Source organism: Pteronotus mesoamericanus, unplaced genomic scaffold (genome assembly GCF_021234165.1).
Source record: "Pteronotus mesoamericanus isolate MK-2021 breed Mesoamerican mustached bat unplaced genomic scaffold, CSHL_Meso_final contig_221, whole genome shotgun sequence".
NCBI lineage: Eukaryota > Metazoa > Chordata > Mammalia > Chiroptera > Mormoopidae > Pteronotus > Pteronotus mesoamericanus.
Window position 1 is genome coordinate 7,092,480 of NW_026555092.1, and position 15,518 is coordinate 7,107,997.

The 15,518-nt window shown below is 51.8% G+C and overlaps 1 protein-coding gene across 1 annotated transcript in view; it reads left to right on the top strand.

Moving 5' to 3' along the window:
- Positions 1 to 8,948, top strand: part of OPRD1 (opioid receptor delta 1) — a 30,495-nt gene extending 21,547 nt beyond the window's left edge. The window contains exons 2-3 of the mRNA XM_054571515.1: positions 5,586 to 5,935; positions 8,410 to 8,948. Of these exons, the coding sequence (XP_054427490.1) occupies positions 5,586 to 5,935; positions 8,410 to 8,948 (889 nt within the window). The remainder of the gene's footprint in view (positions 1 to 5,585; positions 5,936 to 8,409) is intronic.
- The last annotated feature ends 6,570 nt before the right edge of the window (positions 8,949 to 15,518 follow it).

Below are 15,518 nucleotides of genomic sequence, written 5' to 3' on the forward strand. Positions count from 1 at the left end.
ACAGACAAATAAACAAAAATGTTGGAAGCTAAAAGACAATGCAGAGAGCAGAAGAAAATACAAAAAAGCCAGAACTATTATATCCTTAGAGAGATAAAAGAAGACATTGTATCCATGAAGTATGATGTTATATAAAAAGGAATAAAAAGAAAGGGCACTGAAAAAATAAAACACAAGAGCCATACTTTTTTTTAAAGAGTCAATATAAAGGGTAAGAGATAATGAAAAGGAAATTTCTCATAGGATGTACCAAAAAGACAAAAGGATGGAGAGAAGATAAGAAAACTAGAGATCAGTCCAGGAGGCCCAGTGTCTGACTGACAGATTGTCCAGGGATCCCAGACAAGAAGAGTGGGGGGTGGGGGGGGGAGGTGACTACATAAATGATATGAGGACATTTCTTAGTGAAGGACATCAATCTCCCGACTGAGAGGGCCCCATGAAAGTGAAAAAGAACCACCCAAAGGTATATCATCACACGTGTCAGAATACTAGGGATCAAGAGACAATACTAAAAGTGCCAGGGGTGGGGAGGACGGCCGGAATCAGAATGGATCGGATACCTCAGTGGCAACGTGCGAGTGAGAAGACGAGGGAACCAGGCCTTCAAAATTTCTGATGGAACACAATTTCCAACCTGCTACTGTTTATACAGTCAAAGAAATCAGAAGTGAGGATACAAGAAGGACACTGTCAGATCCGCAAGAGTAAAAATTTTATTTTCTATGTGTCCTTTCTTAGGAAGTGACTAAGGAAGTGCCCCACCAAAATGAGGGCATAAAGCAAGATAGAAAAGACTCGCGAGCCATGGAACAGGTGCTGTAACACAGGAGGACAGGCGAACAGCTGGTCTGGAGACCCACCGCTCCCAGGCGGAACGGGGAGGAGGGTGGCTCCAGGGGGTGGATCGCCAGGAAAACAAAAGGAACTGGGAGATTTCGTATTTTCTTCTGCTCTCTGCAAATAGGAACTGGGTTGCAGGCCAGGTCCTATGTTGGCGACGTGTGAAAGGCAACCGATTGATGTTTCTCTCCTTCTCCTTCTCTTTCTCCTGCCTGGAAAAGGCTGGGGTGTTTGAGGAGATTTAGCAATATGTACGCAGCTAATGAAAAAAAGGAGGCAGTTATTAATTCCAGGGGAAAAAAATCAGGAATAGAAAATAAATATCATTATAGCATACCATGTGGCTCAGTGGTGGACAGTATCTATAAAGTTGTCATAAGAATGTAACTACCCCCCCCCCCCCCAAAAGAGTATAAACCTGATTATCAATTTAACTAAAAATTTAAGAATTGTGGTAAAACTATATTGGGAGGATGGAGAAGGGATGTGGAGTTGGGTGGTATAAGAGAATTAATCCTCATCTACCCTAATAGGGAGTTGCGGGGGGACATGACTAGTGTTCAGTAACATCTGGTTGTCCCTGCCTCTGGATACATGAAAGACTGTGCTTCTCAGCCCCTTGTTGGTTGGGGCCACATGACTAGTTCTCCTCAGTCAGCTTCAGGTGAAAGTGCTCTGTCCCAACCCGCCCAGAGCTTAGATGACCCTGCAGCTGTCTCTTCTCCCTCGTGGTGAGCAAGAAGGCCTCAGGCAGAGCCGCAAGATTGCAGCAGTCTCGGTTGCCTCGTGGAATTTAGTCCTGGAGGCATCGAATGGACTCTGCAAGGGTGAGACAGAAACTTTTATTGTGTTAAGCTACCCGATTTTGGGATTGTTTGTTACTGCTGTATAGTCTGCTTTAACCGAATACAAACTTCAACCATTACTGTCTAAAATTGTTACATTAAGAAATAGCCATTTAAACCCTGACTGATGTGGCTCAGGGGGTTGGGCGTCATCCCGCAAACCCAAAGGTTGCCAGTTCAATTCCTGGTCAGGGCACACGCCTGGGTTGCAGGCCAGGTCCTGTGTTGGCGGCGTGTGAAAGCAACCCATTGATGTTTCTCTCCTTCTCCTTCTCTTTCTCCCTCCTTTTCCCTCTCTCTCAAATAAATAAATAGATAGATAGATAGATAGCAAAGAAATAGCCATTTAAGCATATTGTTTAGAGTTATGGAGATAATCACTAGGAGAATAAAAACATGAAAAGTTGTGACCTTTGGGAAGCAGGACAGAGGCATGAGGGAGGGTGGGGCAGAGGGGCACCTGTTTTAATTATAGTTCTGTGTGACTTTTCATACTATGTAGAGGTATTACATTGGCAGAAATACAATTTTATAAAAAGCTCTATGCATGTATGTGCTTTGGAAGGCTTCCCATCATACCATTACAGTGGCTGTCTCTTAGGAGAGGGTATGCGAGATCGAATGTCCGGGGAACTACAGATGTGGCCGGAAGGCACCGTGGGGAAGGAGCCCGCGCAGGTGCAGTGTCGGTCTGAGGAGTTTGGATTTTGTCCAGGTGGCAGTGGGGAGCCGCAGAAGGCTTGTAAGCGCAAGAGTGCCCTGAGGGAAGCTGCCTTTTATTGTGAGCACCCCCACTTACGGATGATGAATGGTGGGGCGGAGGGGCTGCTGTGATGGTCCCCGAGGCAGCTCATGAGACCTGAACTGCACAACAAATGGCCATCGAGAGCTTGCTGTTTACCAGGCACTGGGGGCAGGGCCGATGATAGAGCAGGGAGCAAAACGGACAAAGTCCCCTGACTTCAGGGAGTTTACATGAGTGAGAGAGGCAGAGAGAGAAAAGAAGATAAATATTAGGGCAGGCAGAAGTTTGTGCTATAAAGAAAAATGAGCCTTGGCTGGTGGATTGAGCACCGGGCTGCAAACCAAAAGGTTGCCAGTTCTATTCCCTGATCAGGGCATGTGCCTGGGTTGCGGGCCAGGTCTCTGGTTGGGGGCGTGTGAGAGGCCATAGAGCGATGGTTCTCTCACACGTCAATGTTTCTCTCCCTCTCTTCTCTCTCCCTTCCCCTCTCTCAAAAATAAATAAATAAAATCTTTTTTAAAAAAGGTGAGTGTTAGGGGTTAGAGAGTGATGGGATGAGGAGGGGTACCTTAAGGCAGCCTCTCTGAGGAGGTGACATTTGAATAGAGTCCTGAGTTAAGTGAAGGAGAAGACCATACAGAATTCAGCGGTGGGGGTGGGGTGGGCGTGGGGGGTTGGAAGCTCTCAGGAAGACAGAGCCGCTGTCCAGGGGCCTTGAGGTGGAAGTGGGCTGGTTGTGTCCAAGGAATGGGGGAGAGGCCATGGGGTGGGAGACTGCCATTAGGGAGAAGGTTCTGGGAGCTGAGGCCCTAGAGGGAGTTGGGGCCAGTTTGCGAAATGTGGGGAGAACTTTGGGAAGCCACTTGGGCCTTGAGAGCAGCAGAGAGGCATGATTTGCCTGAGGAGACCAATAAGACAGGGCTTGGCACCGGTTAGCTGCGGAGCCGGGCCCCCGTGGGAAGGGAGCTCCTGGGACTCTGGCTGGCCATCCGAGCTGGGCCTCTCAGCCCTGCCTGGATCAACTACAGCAGCTTCATCACCCACTTCCCAGCATCCCAGCCCCCTCTGGGAATTGAAGGATCCTTCACAAATCAAAATAGCAGGCGAAGAACAGCCTCTAATTGTTCTGCGTAAAGAAGCAAAATTAGACGAGTCAGCTGTGGGGTTGAGACGACCTCCCACACAGCTGTGATCCCCGCCCCGCCCGCTGGAGACAGACTTCCCAAGCAGTTCTGCTCTCTCCGAGCGAAACTTTTTGTTTCTCTAGCCGCAGGGCAAATGACAGCTATTTTGGGAGGGAGTGGGACAGATGCTGGCCCTGGAGGACAAAGAGTGAGTCAATATCTTTTTTTAAAAAACCAAACAAATCATTGACTTCATGGAGGAACAGCCTTAGCTGATAAAGTTTGTTCAGTCATTCAAAACACCTTGAGAGCGTTCATCCTGGGTGCCTGGGGCACTGCATGGTGCGTGTGTGCGCGCGCGCGTGTGCGTGTGTGCGTGTGTGCACGTGTGCGCGTGGGGTGGGTTCCACCCAAGAGGGGTAGAGTGGAGAGAGAGCATTCAAGTTCCTGACTTGCTCTGCCACTGTCGCTGTGTGACCTTGGCTCAGTTTCCCCATCTCTCCTCAATATGGGCTTTAGACTACACATGGTGTTTTTCAAACTTTCGGGTCCATAAGAATCACTTGCAGGGGGCAGTTCTTGTTAAAGATGATTTCCAGAGATTAAGATCTGGAAGGACTGGGGTTGGGTCCAAGAATCTGCATTTCTTACAGGTTCTTCCCATGATTCTGAGGGAAGTCCTTGGACCACACTTTCATAAAATCCCTTTCCCTCAACCTCTCAGGACTCTTCTGCTCTGAAATTTGAGGAGTCACTCATACGACTCTTCTCTGGGTTCCTCCGATCATTCCAGGGCCATGAAAGCAGTCCTCACCCTTGCCTCAGTGTACCTGGGTGTTGCTGCGATGATCACGCTGCACTGGGACTGTGTCAGTGTATGCAGCCTCCTCCAGGCTACTTGGTGCCCGGCCCAGGCCCTGGTTCCGAAGGGGCCATGACTGTAAGTGTTGGCCAGACAAGGCGCCAGCGGTGGTGCAGGCAGCCGTGCAGCAGCACAGGACATGAAGGGATGTCGGAGAGACTCAGGTGCAGGGCTTGGTTGCAGACATCTGGCTTGGACACCTGGCACATGCTCTGATGTCTGACACTGTCACCTGCTCCCCTTCCTGACAGCTGGGTGAACCCAGCTGCATGGGAGCAAGATGGTCTGGACAGGATCGCAGGAAGGACTGGGAGCCCTGGCCTGCCAGGGAGGACACCCCAGGAGGTCTAAGGCCCCAGTCATTCTGCCATGGACCCCTCCCTCAAAGCAGCCCAGTCACATTCTTAGAAGGCCAGGTCGGTGGCACAGGGTCAGATCACTCTGGTCTAGCCCCCAGCTTCATTCTTTTATATGAAGAATAATAGTAGCTATAATATACTGAGCACTTACCATGCTCTGGGCTCTGGGCTAAGTGCTGTATCATCTCATTATATTTCATAACAATCCAGTGAAGTTGGTAAAAGTGTCACCTCTCTTTTTACAGTTGTGGACACCAATGCTTTAGAGAGTTCAAGTTACTAGCCCAGAATCACTCAGCTATATTCCTCTGGAGCTTAGTTTTATTTTTTAAAAGATAAGAGTTTTTCCTAAAATACTTTCTGCCAAAGTTATCCCCAGCCAGAGAAACGCTTTTCTGTTACAGTGGAAAGGAATGATGCTGAAGCAGATAGGTCAGTGTTCCAGTCCCACCTCTGCCCCTGACCTTTTGTGTGATCTTGGACCAGCCATTTCACCTCCCTGAGTCTCCTGTGAAACAAATCTGTGAAATGGAACAGTTACACATGCTCTTTCTTTTTTAATATATATTTTATTGATTATGCCATTACAGTTGTTCCATTTTTTTCCTCCCCTTTATTCCCATCCACCCTGCACTGCCCCTCCCCCAGTATCCCCCCCCCCGCCCCCATAGTTCACGTCCGTGGGTCGGTCGTACATATAAGTCCTTTGGCTTCACCATTTCCTATACTGTTCTTAACCTCCCCCTGCCTATTTTGTACCCACTGTTCATGCTGCTTATTCCCTGTACCCATGTTCTTCCTTTTAAGGTACACTAAGATGAAGACAGCCACCAACATCTACATCTTCAACCTGGCTTTGGCAGATGCATTGGCCACCAGCACGCTGCCCTTCCAGAGTGCTAAGTACCTGATGGAGACGTGGCCCTTTGGAGAACTGCTCTGCAAGGTTGTGCTGTCCATTGACTACTACAATATGTTCACTAGCATCTTCACACTCACGATGATGAGTGTCGACCGCTATATTGCTGTCTGCCACCCTGTCAAGGCCCTGGATTTCCGCACCCCCGCCAAGGCCAAGCTGATCAACATCTGCATCTGGGTCCTAGCCTCGGGTGTTGGTGTACCCATCATGATCATGGCTGTGACCCGTCCCCGGGGTAAGTGACCATAGGAGAGACAGCACACAGGCCTCTGTGGGTTTGCAGGCCACTTCCCAGGGTGAAGGTGTGGATTGCTGATCAATGAAAGTGTGGATTACTGGCCAGTGGGAGTATGGATAGTCCACCAATGGGAATGTGAATGGCTGGCCAATGAGGAATGTGAATGGTTGACGGCAGTGAGGATGAATGACTGGTCAGTGGTCTTGTGGATTGCTGGACAAAAATCGTGAATGGGATTACGGATGGCTGATCTATGGGCATGTGGCCGCTGGCCAGAAGTGTGTGGATGACTGACCTTTAGGGAGATGGATGGCCAGTGGGGTGAGGGTGTCACTGATCAGTGAGCAGTGGAGGCCACAAGGTCTTTGGTCCTATCTCAACTCCCTTCCACTTCAATTTGAAATCATTGGCCCACATGACCAAAGCAAGTCCTAGAGATTGGCCTTCAGAGAATGACAGGTGCATTTCCTCAGAGTAAAATGGTAATTATTAGCATAGGAACTAGCTATGTCAGGTGGGGTAGCTGCTCAGTGGCTTAACACAGTAGAAGTTTATTTCTCACTCATATTACAGTTCAATATGAGCAAGAAGAGGAGGGTCTCTATGCCACACAATCATTCAGGGACCCAGGCTCCACATGATGGTTTTGGAGTCCTCCACTGCTGGCATCTGGCCAACAGATGAATATGGACAGGGAATGGTGAGAAAGCACAACCATTTTTAAATGTTATGGCTCATCTCTTCTCAGTGATAGCTGGTCACATGACCCCAACTTGATGTAAAGAAGTGGGGAAGGTAGTTCGGCAGGGTGCCAAAGCCACTGGTCACTAACCTATCTGGGCCACACTATATTATCATGGCGTATTGAGAAAACTAAGTGAGGCTCTATGCGTTAAATACCAAGGACAGGTCCTGACTCACTGCCAAGACCCAATAAACAGCAGCTATTAGAATGATTAAGCCTATGAGATAGACAAGGCAGGACTCCTACCTCCATTTGACTGTAAGACAGCTGAGAATCAGAGGAGTCAGATAGATGGTTTACTTAGGGTCACACAGCCAGACATTTGGTGGAATTTGGCCTAGAAACCAAGGCTCCTGCCCCCGTATCCGTGGCTCCTTTGGCCCCTGCTGTGAAGGTTTGCAGATCATCAGTCCTGTGCTGGGAGAGGGGAACAGGCTTGGTGGGAGGCTTCTTGGCCACCACTGACTCTCACAAGGGTAGAGCCCTTATAAAGTCTCTGAGCTCTTGGTCTTGACTCAGCAGCCTGGCCCCATTCCTCACTGTCAGCCTTCGGTTTACGGGCCATTAACTGCAGCCCTGCTGGGGGCCAGGCCAGATGGTCTAACGCACTCCACACACCCACACACACACACGCACACCCCACTTCCCTAGTGTGTGCCGTCAGCACGAGTATGCCGCTTGCTGTGTGACCTTGGACAAGTGCTGTTCTTCCCTGGGCCTGGCTCTACCATCTGTGCGGCGAAGTCCTTGGCCTCTGCCCTGGCTGTGGGTCCTGACAGCCTGATGTCCTGGGTTCACTCTGTGTGTGGGTCCCCAGGCTGCTTCTCACGACTCTCAGGCTCCAAGTCCACTGTGTAGCTCCTCAGGTTCCAGAATCCGAAAAGACCTGCGGAGTCTCTCGGGCCAGCTTCAGCCCCGTGTCTGCATCTCGCCACATCCTGCAAGGTGCTCACGCAGCCCAAGCCTGCGCTCTAGGAACAGGGAGTTCATTCCATCCCGGGTGCCCCTCTTCTCTCTGGACAAGTCTGGCAGTCAGGAAGTTTTTGCTATGAAGCTGAGATTTGCCTCTCCGGCCCTAGCCCTGACCCCTGGACCCCCACACGTACCTGCCCCTCTACCCTGTGAATGCACCAGGAGCTCAAACCACACTGTGCCAAATGGTCTACATGCCTTGGCCCTCTGAATCCTCACAACAACCCTTTGAGGTTTAGGTACTGTTATTAGTCCCACTTTAAGGAAGCCCTTGAAGTTTGAATAATTTCACCACACAGCTAGTTGGACCTGAGTCCTCCTCTTAACTCAGGCTCTCTATTAGTTAGCAATATTGTCCCCATTGAAGCTACTTTGGAAATGTATGGGCTGTTTTGAATGCTCACAATGATTGGGATTTAGTGGTTTTGGGCTAAATTATACCATTAGTGTTGCTTATGGACTGGAGTCTTATAAAGGGACTAGGAGAGAATATAGGAAGACCTTCTATATTAGGGTCAATCAATCCTTCTGGGGTATTGAAGGATGAGTAAGAGTTCACCAAGTGCAAAAGTAAAGGAGGATTTTCCAGGTAGAGGAATCACCTTGAGCAAAGGCCAGAAGGAGCAGTGGGACTTGAAACAAGTTGAGGGGGATGGAGGGTGGGGGACGGTAGGGCGCGGTGAGCAGGCAGGCAGAGCCCCTTAGGCCCCCAAGTCCCTTACCCCCTCTGTCTTTCTCTGTTTCCTCAACCCAGACGGGGCAGTGGTGTGCATGCTGCAGTTCCCCAGCCCCAGCTGGTACTGGGACACGGTCACCAAGATCTGCGTGTTCCTCTTCGCCTTTGTGGTGCCCATCCTCATCATCACCGTGTGCTACGGCCTCATGCTGCTGCGCCTGCGCAGTGTGCGCCTGCTCTCCGGCTCCAAGGAGAAGGACCGCAGCCTGCGGCGCATCACGCGCATGGTGCTGGTGGTGGTGGGCGCCTTCGTGGTGTGCTGGGCACCCATCCACATCTTCGTCATCGTCTGGACGCTGGTGGACATCAACCGCCGCGATCCGCTCGTGGTGGCCGCGCTACACCTGTGCATCGCGCTCGGCTATGCCAACAGCAGCCTCAACCCCCTGCTCTACGCCTTCCTCGACGAGAACTTCAAGCGCTGCTTCCGCCAGCTCTGCCGCTCGCCCTGCGGCCGCCCGGAGCCCGGCAGCTTCAGCCGTGCCCGCGAAGCTACGGTCCGCGAACGGGTCACCGCCTGCACCCCGTCCGACGGTCCTGGAGGCGCTGCCGCCTGACCAGGCTGGGCCGGCCCACTGCGCGCCCCTACGGAGTGACCAGGCGTCACACCGAGTTCTTATGGGGGCGAGGGCCGCGACGCGGAAAGGGGCCAAAGGGAGGGGGCATAAGGGGGCCTCTATTTTGGAAATCGGAGCTGGGCTTGAGGTGAGGCAGGGTCCAAGAGATGGGACCCCTGCTGTGGGTGGACCTGTGAGGCGGGTCAGAGGGCAGGATGGTGGGGCGGTGCCTCTAGACTGAGCCCTTGGTCCAGGGCTCTGGGTTAGGAGGCGGGGAGGAGGAGCTAGCGGCTTTAGAGAGTAGGCTAGAACTGGTCCATACGCCGGGCCACTACAGTGGGGCCGGGACTCCACCTTGGGACAGCTTCAAGTTCTAACCTTGAGCCGGGCTTGCCAGTAGGGATACCAGCTGAGACCTGAAGATCCTGGGCCCAGGACCCGGGAGGGGCAGTGGTGGGGACTGTGGCTTGAGAGTTGTGCTGCAAGATTGGGTCTCTTGCGTAATGAGGAGGGGACTGGTCTCTGGCGAGTCACAGGGACAGGGCAGCGAGGTGTGGCTGCCGCTCAAGATTGGGCCCCAGAGAAAGGGCCTGTGTGCAGAGGCTAGCAGCGTCAGCTTTGGGGCAGAGTCCCAGCCCTGGGTTCCAGCAGGAGGTGGGGCTCAAGGCCGGGCTTGCCAAGGCCCAGGTCCAACTTGACACCTTCATAAATGAAAAGAAAATAGGGAGAGAAATATATGTATACCTTTTCGCTCCTTGACAGGCATTTCGCTGGAACGGGAAGGGGTGCCCTCAGCATGGAATTAGTGTCTCCAGCACTGCATCTCAGTGGGGGTGGGACAGGACACTGGAGCAGGGTGGGTGGCCCCAGGACAGGAGACTGGAACAGAGCCTCAGTTGGCGTAGACCCCTCAGTCCTGAGTCCCTAATGCGGCTCAAAAGGAGTAAGGAGGTCCGGGGGCTTCAGTTCCAAAACCAAAGCTGCGGGTTGGTCTCTGTACCACGAGCTGGTGGTGCGTGGGCTGAGGCAGGAAGTGTGTGTGGGGGGGTTGTTTCTGCTTTGAGGTTAGGACCTGAAGCCAGGGGACAGATGCTTTTTGGAAGGGGATGTCCCTAGGGCTCTGGCTTTCCTGGCCCAGGTGCTGGAGGACAGAGGACCGTGGGTTAGAGCGCCGTGGAGGGTAAGTGCCCCTGGGACTAGGCGGGGCATCTATTGGAAGCCCCCGTGCAGGCTTTCCTGAGAAGAACCTCTGAGAAATCCTCTCCCTCGTCCCAACATCTGGCTGCACGCACTGTGTCCAGTGTTTCCAGTGAGCGGGAACTGCCCACTTGGGGACCTGACTCTGGAGGAACTGGGGGGAGGAAGGCTTCTGTAACTAGTGCTAATGGCGGTGCGTGGGCCCCTCTGCCTCCCCCACCCCCACCTGCCCCAGCTGTCCCCTCAAACAGCTGGGGGCGGAGAGTCCACCTAGAGCTAGGCAGAGAAGGATTTCTTTTCATTGGTTTGTCATTTTATTTAGGCAAGCTCAGATATTTGCTCGCTCCAATATGAGGGTCTGTCCTTGGTCCCTGTGCCTCCCCTTGTTTCATCTGTCACCCCACCCCACCTCTCTCCCCTTCCTCACAGACCCAGCCTGTCATACCCCCAACTCCCTATTGAAGCAGTGTTCTGACATCCTTGTAAAAACAAATTTAATCTTCCCTTTTTGGGACAGATGGAAAGAAATTGACGGCTTTGTCTCAAGCAAAAAGGAAAAGAAAAAAAGAAACAATGTACCTCTTCTCCCTTTGACAGTCGTTTCCTGGGAACAAAAGCCATTCCCCTCTCCAGGAAGCTGTCACTGCAGCAGGGGCTGAGAGGGGTGGAGGCTTAGGCACCAAGATGGGGTCTGGGCACATTATGGGGAGGGGTGCCATCCCTTAGTGGGCAAAGAACAGCCCCCCTGGTACCTGGAAGCTGCAGGGCCTGGGAATTTTCTTCCTCCGGGAAAGACCCCTCCAGCGGCCTGGGAAGGAGTGGGGCTGTGCCCAGCACTCGGGCCCGGCCTGCTAAGCTACCTGCACCTGGGGTCCCAGCTCGCCTAGATCGCCTTCGCCATCCCAGTGACCCTAGAGACCCATGACCACAGAGACCTCTGTGTCTGAGTGGGGGTGGGTATCAGCAAGGTGGGAACACTCCTGGGCACTGCTCATCCCCTGGGACCCCTGCTGCAAATGCTTTGGGGAGATGTCAGAGGAAGCGGACAATTTAGGAATCAAGGAAGGCTCCTGAAGGATGTGACGTTGGAACCAGGTCTGTTTATTTTCCTTGCAAGAACTGTGTCCCCTCCATCCCTTCCTAGAACAGGGCTGCCCCAGGTCCGCTCGCTGCTATTTTCTGTGGCCATAACAGACTGGCTCGCTTTCACCACTTCTCATACTTGAGTTTGCCCTGGGGTCAGAGGGGCTGGGTCCAGGCCACATGCATTCAAGGTAAAGCAAATTTGTGTTGAAATGTACTTGGTGCCACACCGTGTGCACGCTGGGCACCAGGACTTGGGAGTGAATCAGGTACAGCCCTGCTCTCAGAAAGTTCAAGCCTGTTCTCGGGGACAAAGCATAAACAGAACATTGCATTTCCCTGTGAGGTGTGCAGTGCTAGGGAGCCCCAGGGCGGGTGTCCCAGGGAAGTGCCTTTTCTAGCTTTTTACTGAAACACATTTGGAGCTACTCCAGAAGAGGTGGAAAAGGGTCAGAGGGCCTTAATGGATGACAAGGAGCCGGTCACCAGGAAGAGGGAAGGGCGTGTGCAAAAGCAGGGAATGGTCAAGTGCCTGGCAGACCTGGGAAGCTGTGTGCAGCTGGAGCAGGGACCTAACTGGGCGTTTCTGATGACGTTCCCTCCGGGGATGTGGCAGGGGAGTGAAGGTGGGGCTATTACCCTTATTTTAGACCAGGAGTAGGGCTCAGAAAGGTCAAGCCACTCACCCATAAGCCACAGAACCTGTTAGTGGAGGCGGAACTCAGGGCTGTGGACCACTGAGATCCACGTTCCCAGGAACTGAATGGTGAACTCCAGACATCACTGAGGTAGAAGAGCCGTGGTAGCTGGAACGCTGGGATGAGCTTTTTGGAGACTTAAAACCAAATGGAAAAACCTGAAGGAAGGGGCAATTTTCTATGAACTTTTGTTCCTTTTGCACCCTCCAGCTCTTCACATTTTAAAATGTACTGCACATGATGCATTTTAACACTCCAAGTTGACAGTGTGATTCTAGAGCATTACAGTGTTCTCAAACCTAGAGTAGGTCTGATTTCCCTCAAAATTTCCATTCCTCTCTCTTCGGGAGGTGGGAGGGAAGGAAGTGTTTGCCTCTGGTTTCAAACTATCCTACGATTTCGTATCTCTTGTAACAGAAGTAGTGGTTGAGGCTAGAGTTGGATCTTGGCTTTTCCTCTCTGTGCCTCAGCTTCCTCATCTGTAAAATGAACTTCTGCCCTAGCCGGTGTGGTTCAGTTGGTTGGAGTGTCGTCCCATAGCCGAAAGTTTGAGGGTTCGGTTCCTGGTCAGGGCACATGCCTGGGTTCTGGTTTCAATCCCCGGTCTGGGTACATATGATTCCCAGTCCTGGCATGAATGGGTGGCAGCCAATTGGTGCTTCTCTCTTACCCTCATCTCTCAGCAATGAAAAAAAAAAAAAATGTTCTTGGGTGAGAATTAAAAAAAAAAAATTTAGAATGAACTTCCTTCATGGGACTGTGAGGATTTAACGAGTTAATGTACAGAAAGCCCTCCCTTAACATTATCTATAGTTCCTTGGAGAGTGCAACTTTAAGTGATATGATATATAACAAAACTGTTTTACATAGGCTAATTGATCTAAGCAAGAGTTAAGTTCCTATGGGATATTTCTGGTCACAAAGACATCACACAGCTTCTAAACAGGGACCCAACACACTACTCATATTAAACATTGAAATCAATTTAAGCTAGACATACATTTAAGAAAGAGTAAAAGCAAGTAAGATAATTGTTTTCCAAATCACTTATTCTAGTTCAAGGTCCCAGGTGGCCAGAGGCCCTCCAGGCAGCCCTGGGAGCAAGACGGGACCCGGCCTGGACAGGGTGTTCTATCACAGGTCACATCACACACGCTCAGACAGTATAGACACGCCAGTTCACCTCATGTGCTCATCTTTGGGATATGGGAGGAAGCCAGAGCACCCAGAAAACCCCCACACAGACAGTGGCCCCAGCTAGGAAATATTTTTTTTCTCATCAACATTATAATGAAGCAATGTTGAGTGCAATGTTGAGTGTTATTTGGGAACCTGCTGTATAGGGCCCTGCACATAACTGAGCTCTTAACACATGGTAAGTCATTGTTATTTAAAAGTGCAGCGGCAGTGCAAGGTCAGAGCTTGAGACCTAGAAGGAAGGTAGCTGAGCCTCCAGGGGTAGTAATGAGAGAGAAGAGACTGTGGGCCTAGCCTAGGGATCGATCCTTCTAGGCTCAGGAGCCACTGTGGAAACTGAGAAGTTGCCAGGAAGCTGGAGGAGGATGGGGAGATGTGCTGCCATGGAAACTGGAGGAGGAGGGCGTGCCCAGGGGGAGGGAGTGAAGGATGTCACACGTCATATAAGAAAGGTTGGGGGTGAGGAGGGCGGGAGGGTGATGGGAATAAACCAGAGTCCTCAAGTTCAGTCCCCTACGTGGCTTGGGAAGCTCCAAATCTGCATTCAAGTCTCAGCTCTGAAGCTAGGCTGTGTGACCTAGGCAAGGGATTTGCCTTCTCTGGGCTTCTGTGCCTTCCTAGGTCTAAGTCCAAGGAATGGGTCAGCTTCTAATAGGATGCTTTGTCTCTTAAGAGTCCTAGTTCTGCTGGATTCTTGGCCACTTGTTACAGCAGTGTGATCTTAGGCAAGTCACTTTACTTCTAAGACCCCCACCCCCTTGAGGGCTACAGATAATGCAGGTGAGGTGCTTACCAAGCGCCTGCACAGAGCAGAGCTCAGGACAGGGTTATTCTGTAACCGTGAGGGGGGTGCCAGAGGCAGCTATCTAAGGAGGTCCGCTTGGGTGGGAATTTGAAATGATCCTCACGGTGGAGAGCGGCCACCAGTGTTCTGAGAGAACTTGGGGGAGCAACAGGCCAGGCTAGGCACCTGGTAGGTCTCCCACCAAAGAACAGGCCTCTCCATTTGCCGGGGCAGCTCCCTAGCCTAGGGCTTGGCCTCTGAACGCCTTCCCTGCCTTGCAACTACTGCAGATCCACAGGGAGGCAGCTCCAGAGGCTGAAAGGCCCCCAGGAAGTGCTGCCCCTGGGTCGTGGCCCCTGCACGCGTGCACACACAACGCAGACGCACACCTTCCTCTCATCACTGGTTTGCTCATTTTTGTGTATCCCTTTCTTCCATATCTGGGCACTGAGCACGTAGTGCTGGGAGCTGGGGCTGGTAATGGGAGAGCGTCGGCCCTGGTCCCTCCACTCGGAGCTTGCAGATGGTAGAAGACAGAAGACCAGGGCTGCTGGCTGTGTGGTTCCAGCTGCAGGCAGCTTGGGAATTAAAAAAGGGGCTGGTGAGGGCCGTCAAGATGGACATCCTGATGGAGTAGGTTGCTAGGCGGGGGGTTGCCCAGGTTCTAGCTCTGTCACCTCCCCTGGCCCTGAGCCCCACGCGGGGCCCAGCTCTTTCCAGCGTGCAGAGCACTTTCACACAGCCCTCTCAGTGAGAGTGAAACCCGTGGAATTAATAACAATAAGTAACACACAGCACGCAGTGCTCATCACTGCTCTAAGCACTTTACATGGGGTAATTTATTTAATCTCCATAGTTGACTATGAGGTAGGAATTGTTATTACCCCGATTTTACTGATGAAGAAACTGAGGCTCAAAGAGGGCAATGACTTGTCCAAGGCCACATGGCCTGTCAGTGGCTGGGCCAGTGAGGGTGCCGTCTCCGGTCTGCCAAGCCCTCTCTCTCTGCTTTCCTCCTCCTGCGTCCCAAGAGCAAGCTCTGTGGTTACTTAGAGGACACGAGGGAGACCTTGTGTCCAGCTCACAGGCATGAGCAGAGCCTTCTCAGCGCCAGGTTCCGTGCCTTGTCACCTTGGCAGCAGAGCCATGGGCCAGCTGCCCAGGAAACTGCTGAGACCTTGGCAGGTCCCTCTGCCCTTCCATGTCCCCCTGCCTTGGGAGGCCTGATCGTTCTGGAATTTTTTGACTGCCTGCCATGACTTTGCCGTGTGGCTTTGGGCAAGCCACTCTGCTCAGAGCCCGTTTCCTCAATCGTGGATGCCAGCTTTTACCTGGGAAGAAGTGGTGAAGATTTAGAAAGAGGCCATGAGTGAAGGACCTCTTCTGTTTTGGTCAAGAAGGTGTTCCCAGCAAATGCGCTGCACATGGTAATTGTTCTACATGGAAGTGCCTAGTGCATAGCAAATGCTCAACAAATGGAGCTATTTAATATTATGTAGTTTTAGGTTACACACGCTCCAAGCCGTGTCTCTTAATGCTATAGGTCGGGAGCAGAGGACTTCCCCTTCTAACCATCTCCGTGAGCTTCAGGAGATGGGACAGGGTGCATTG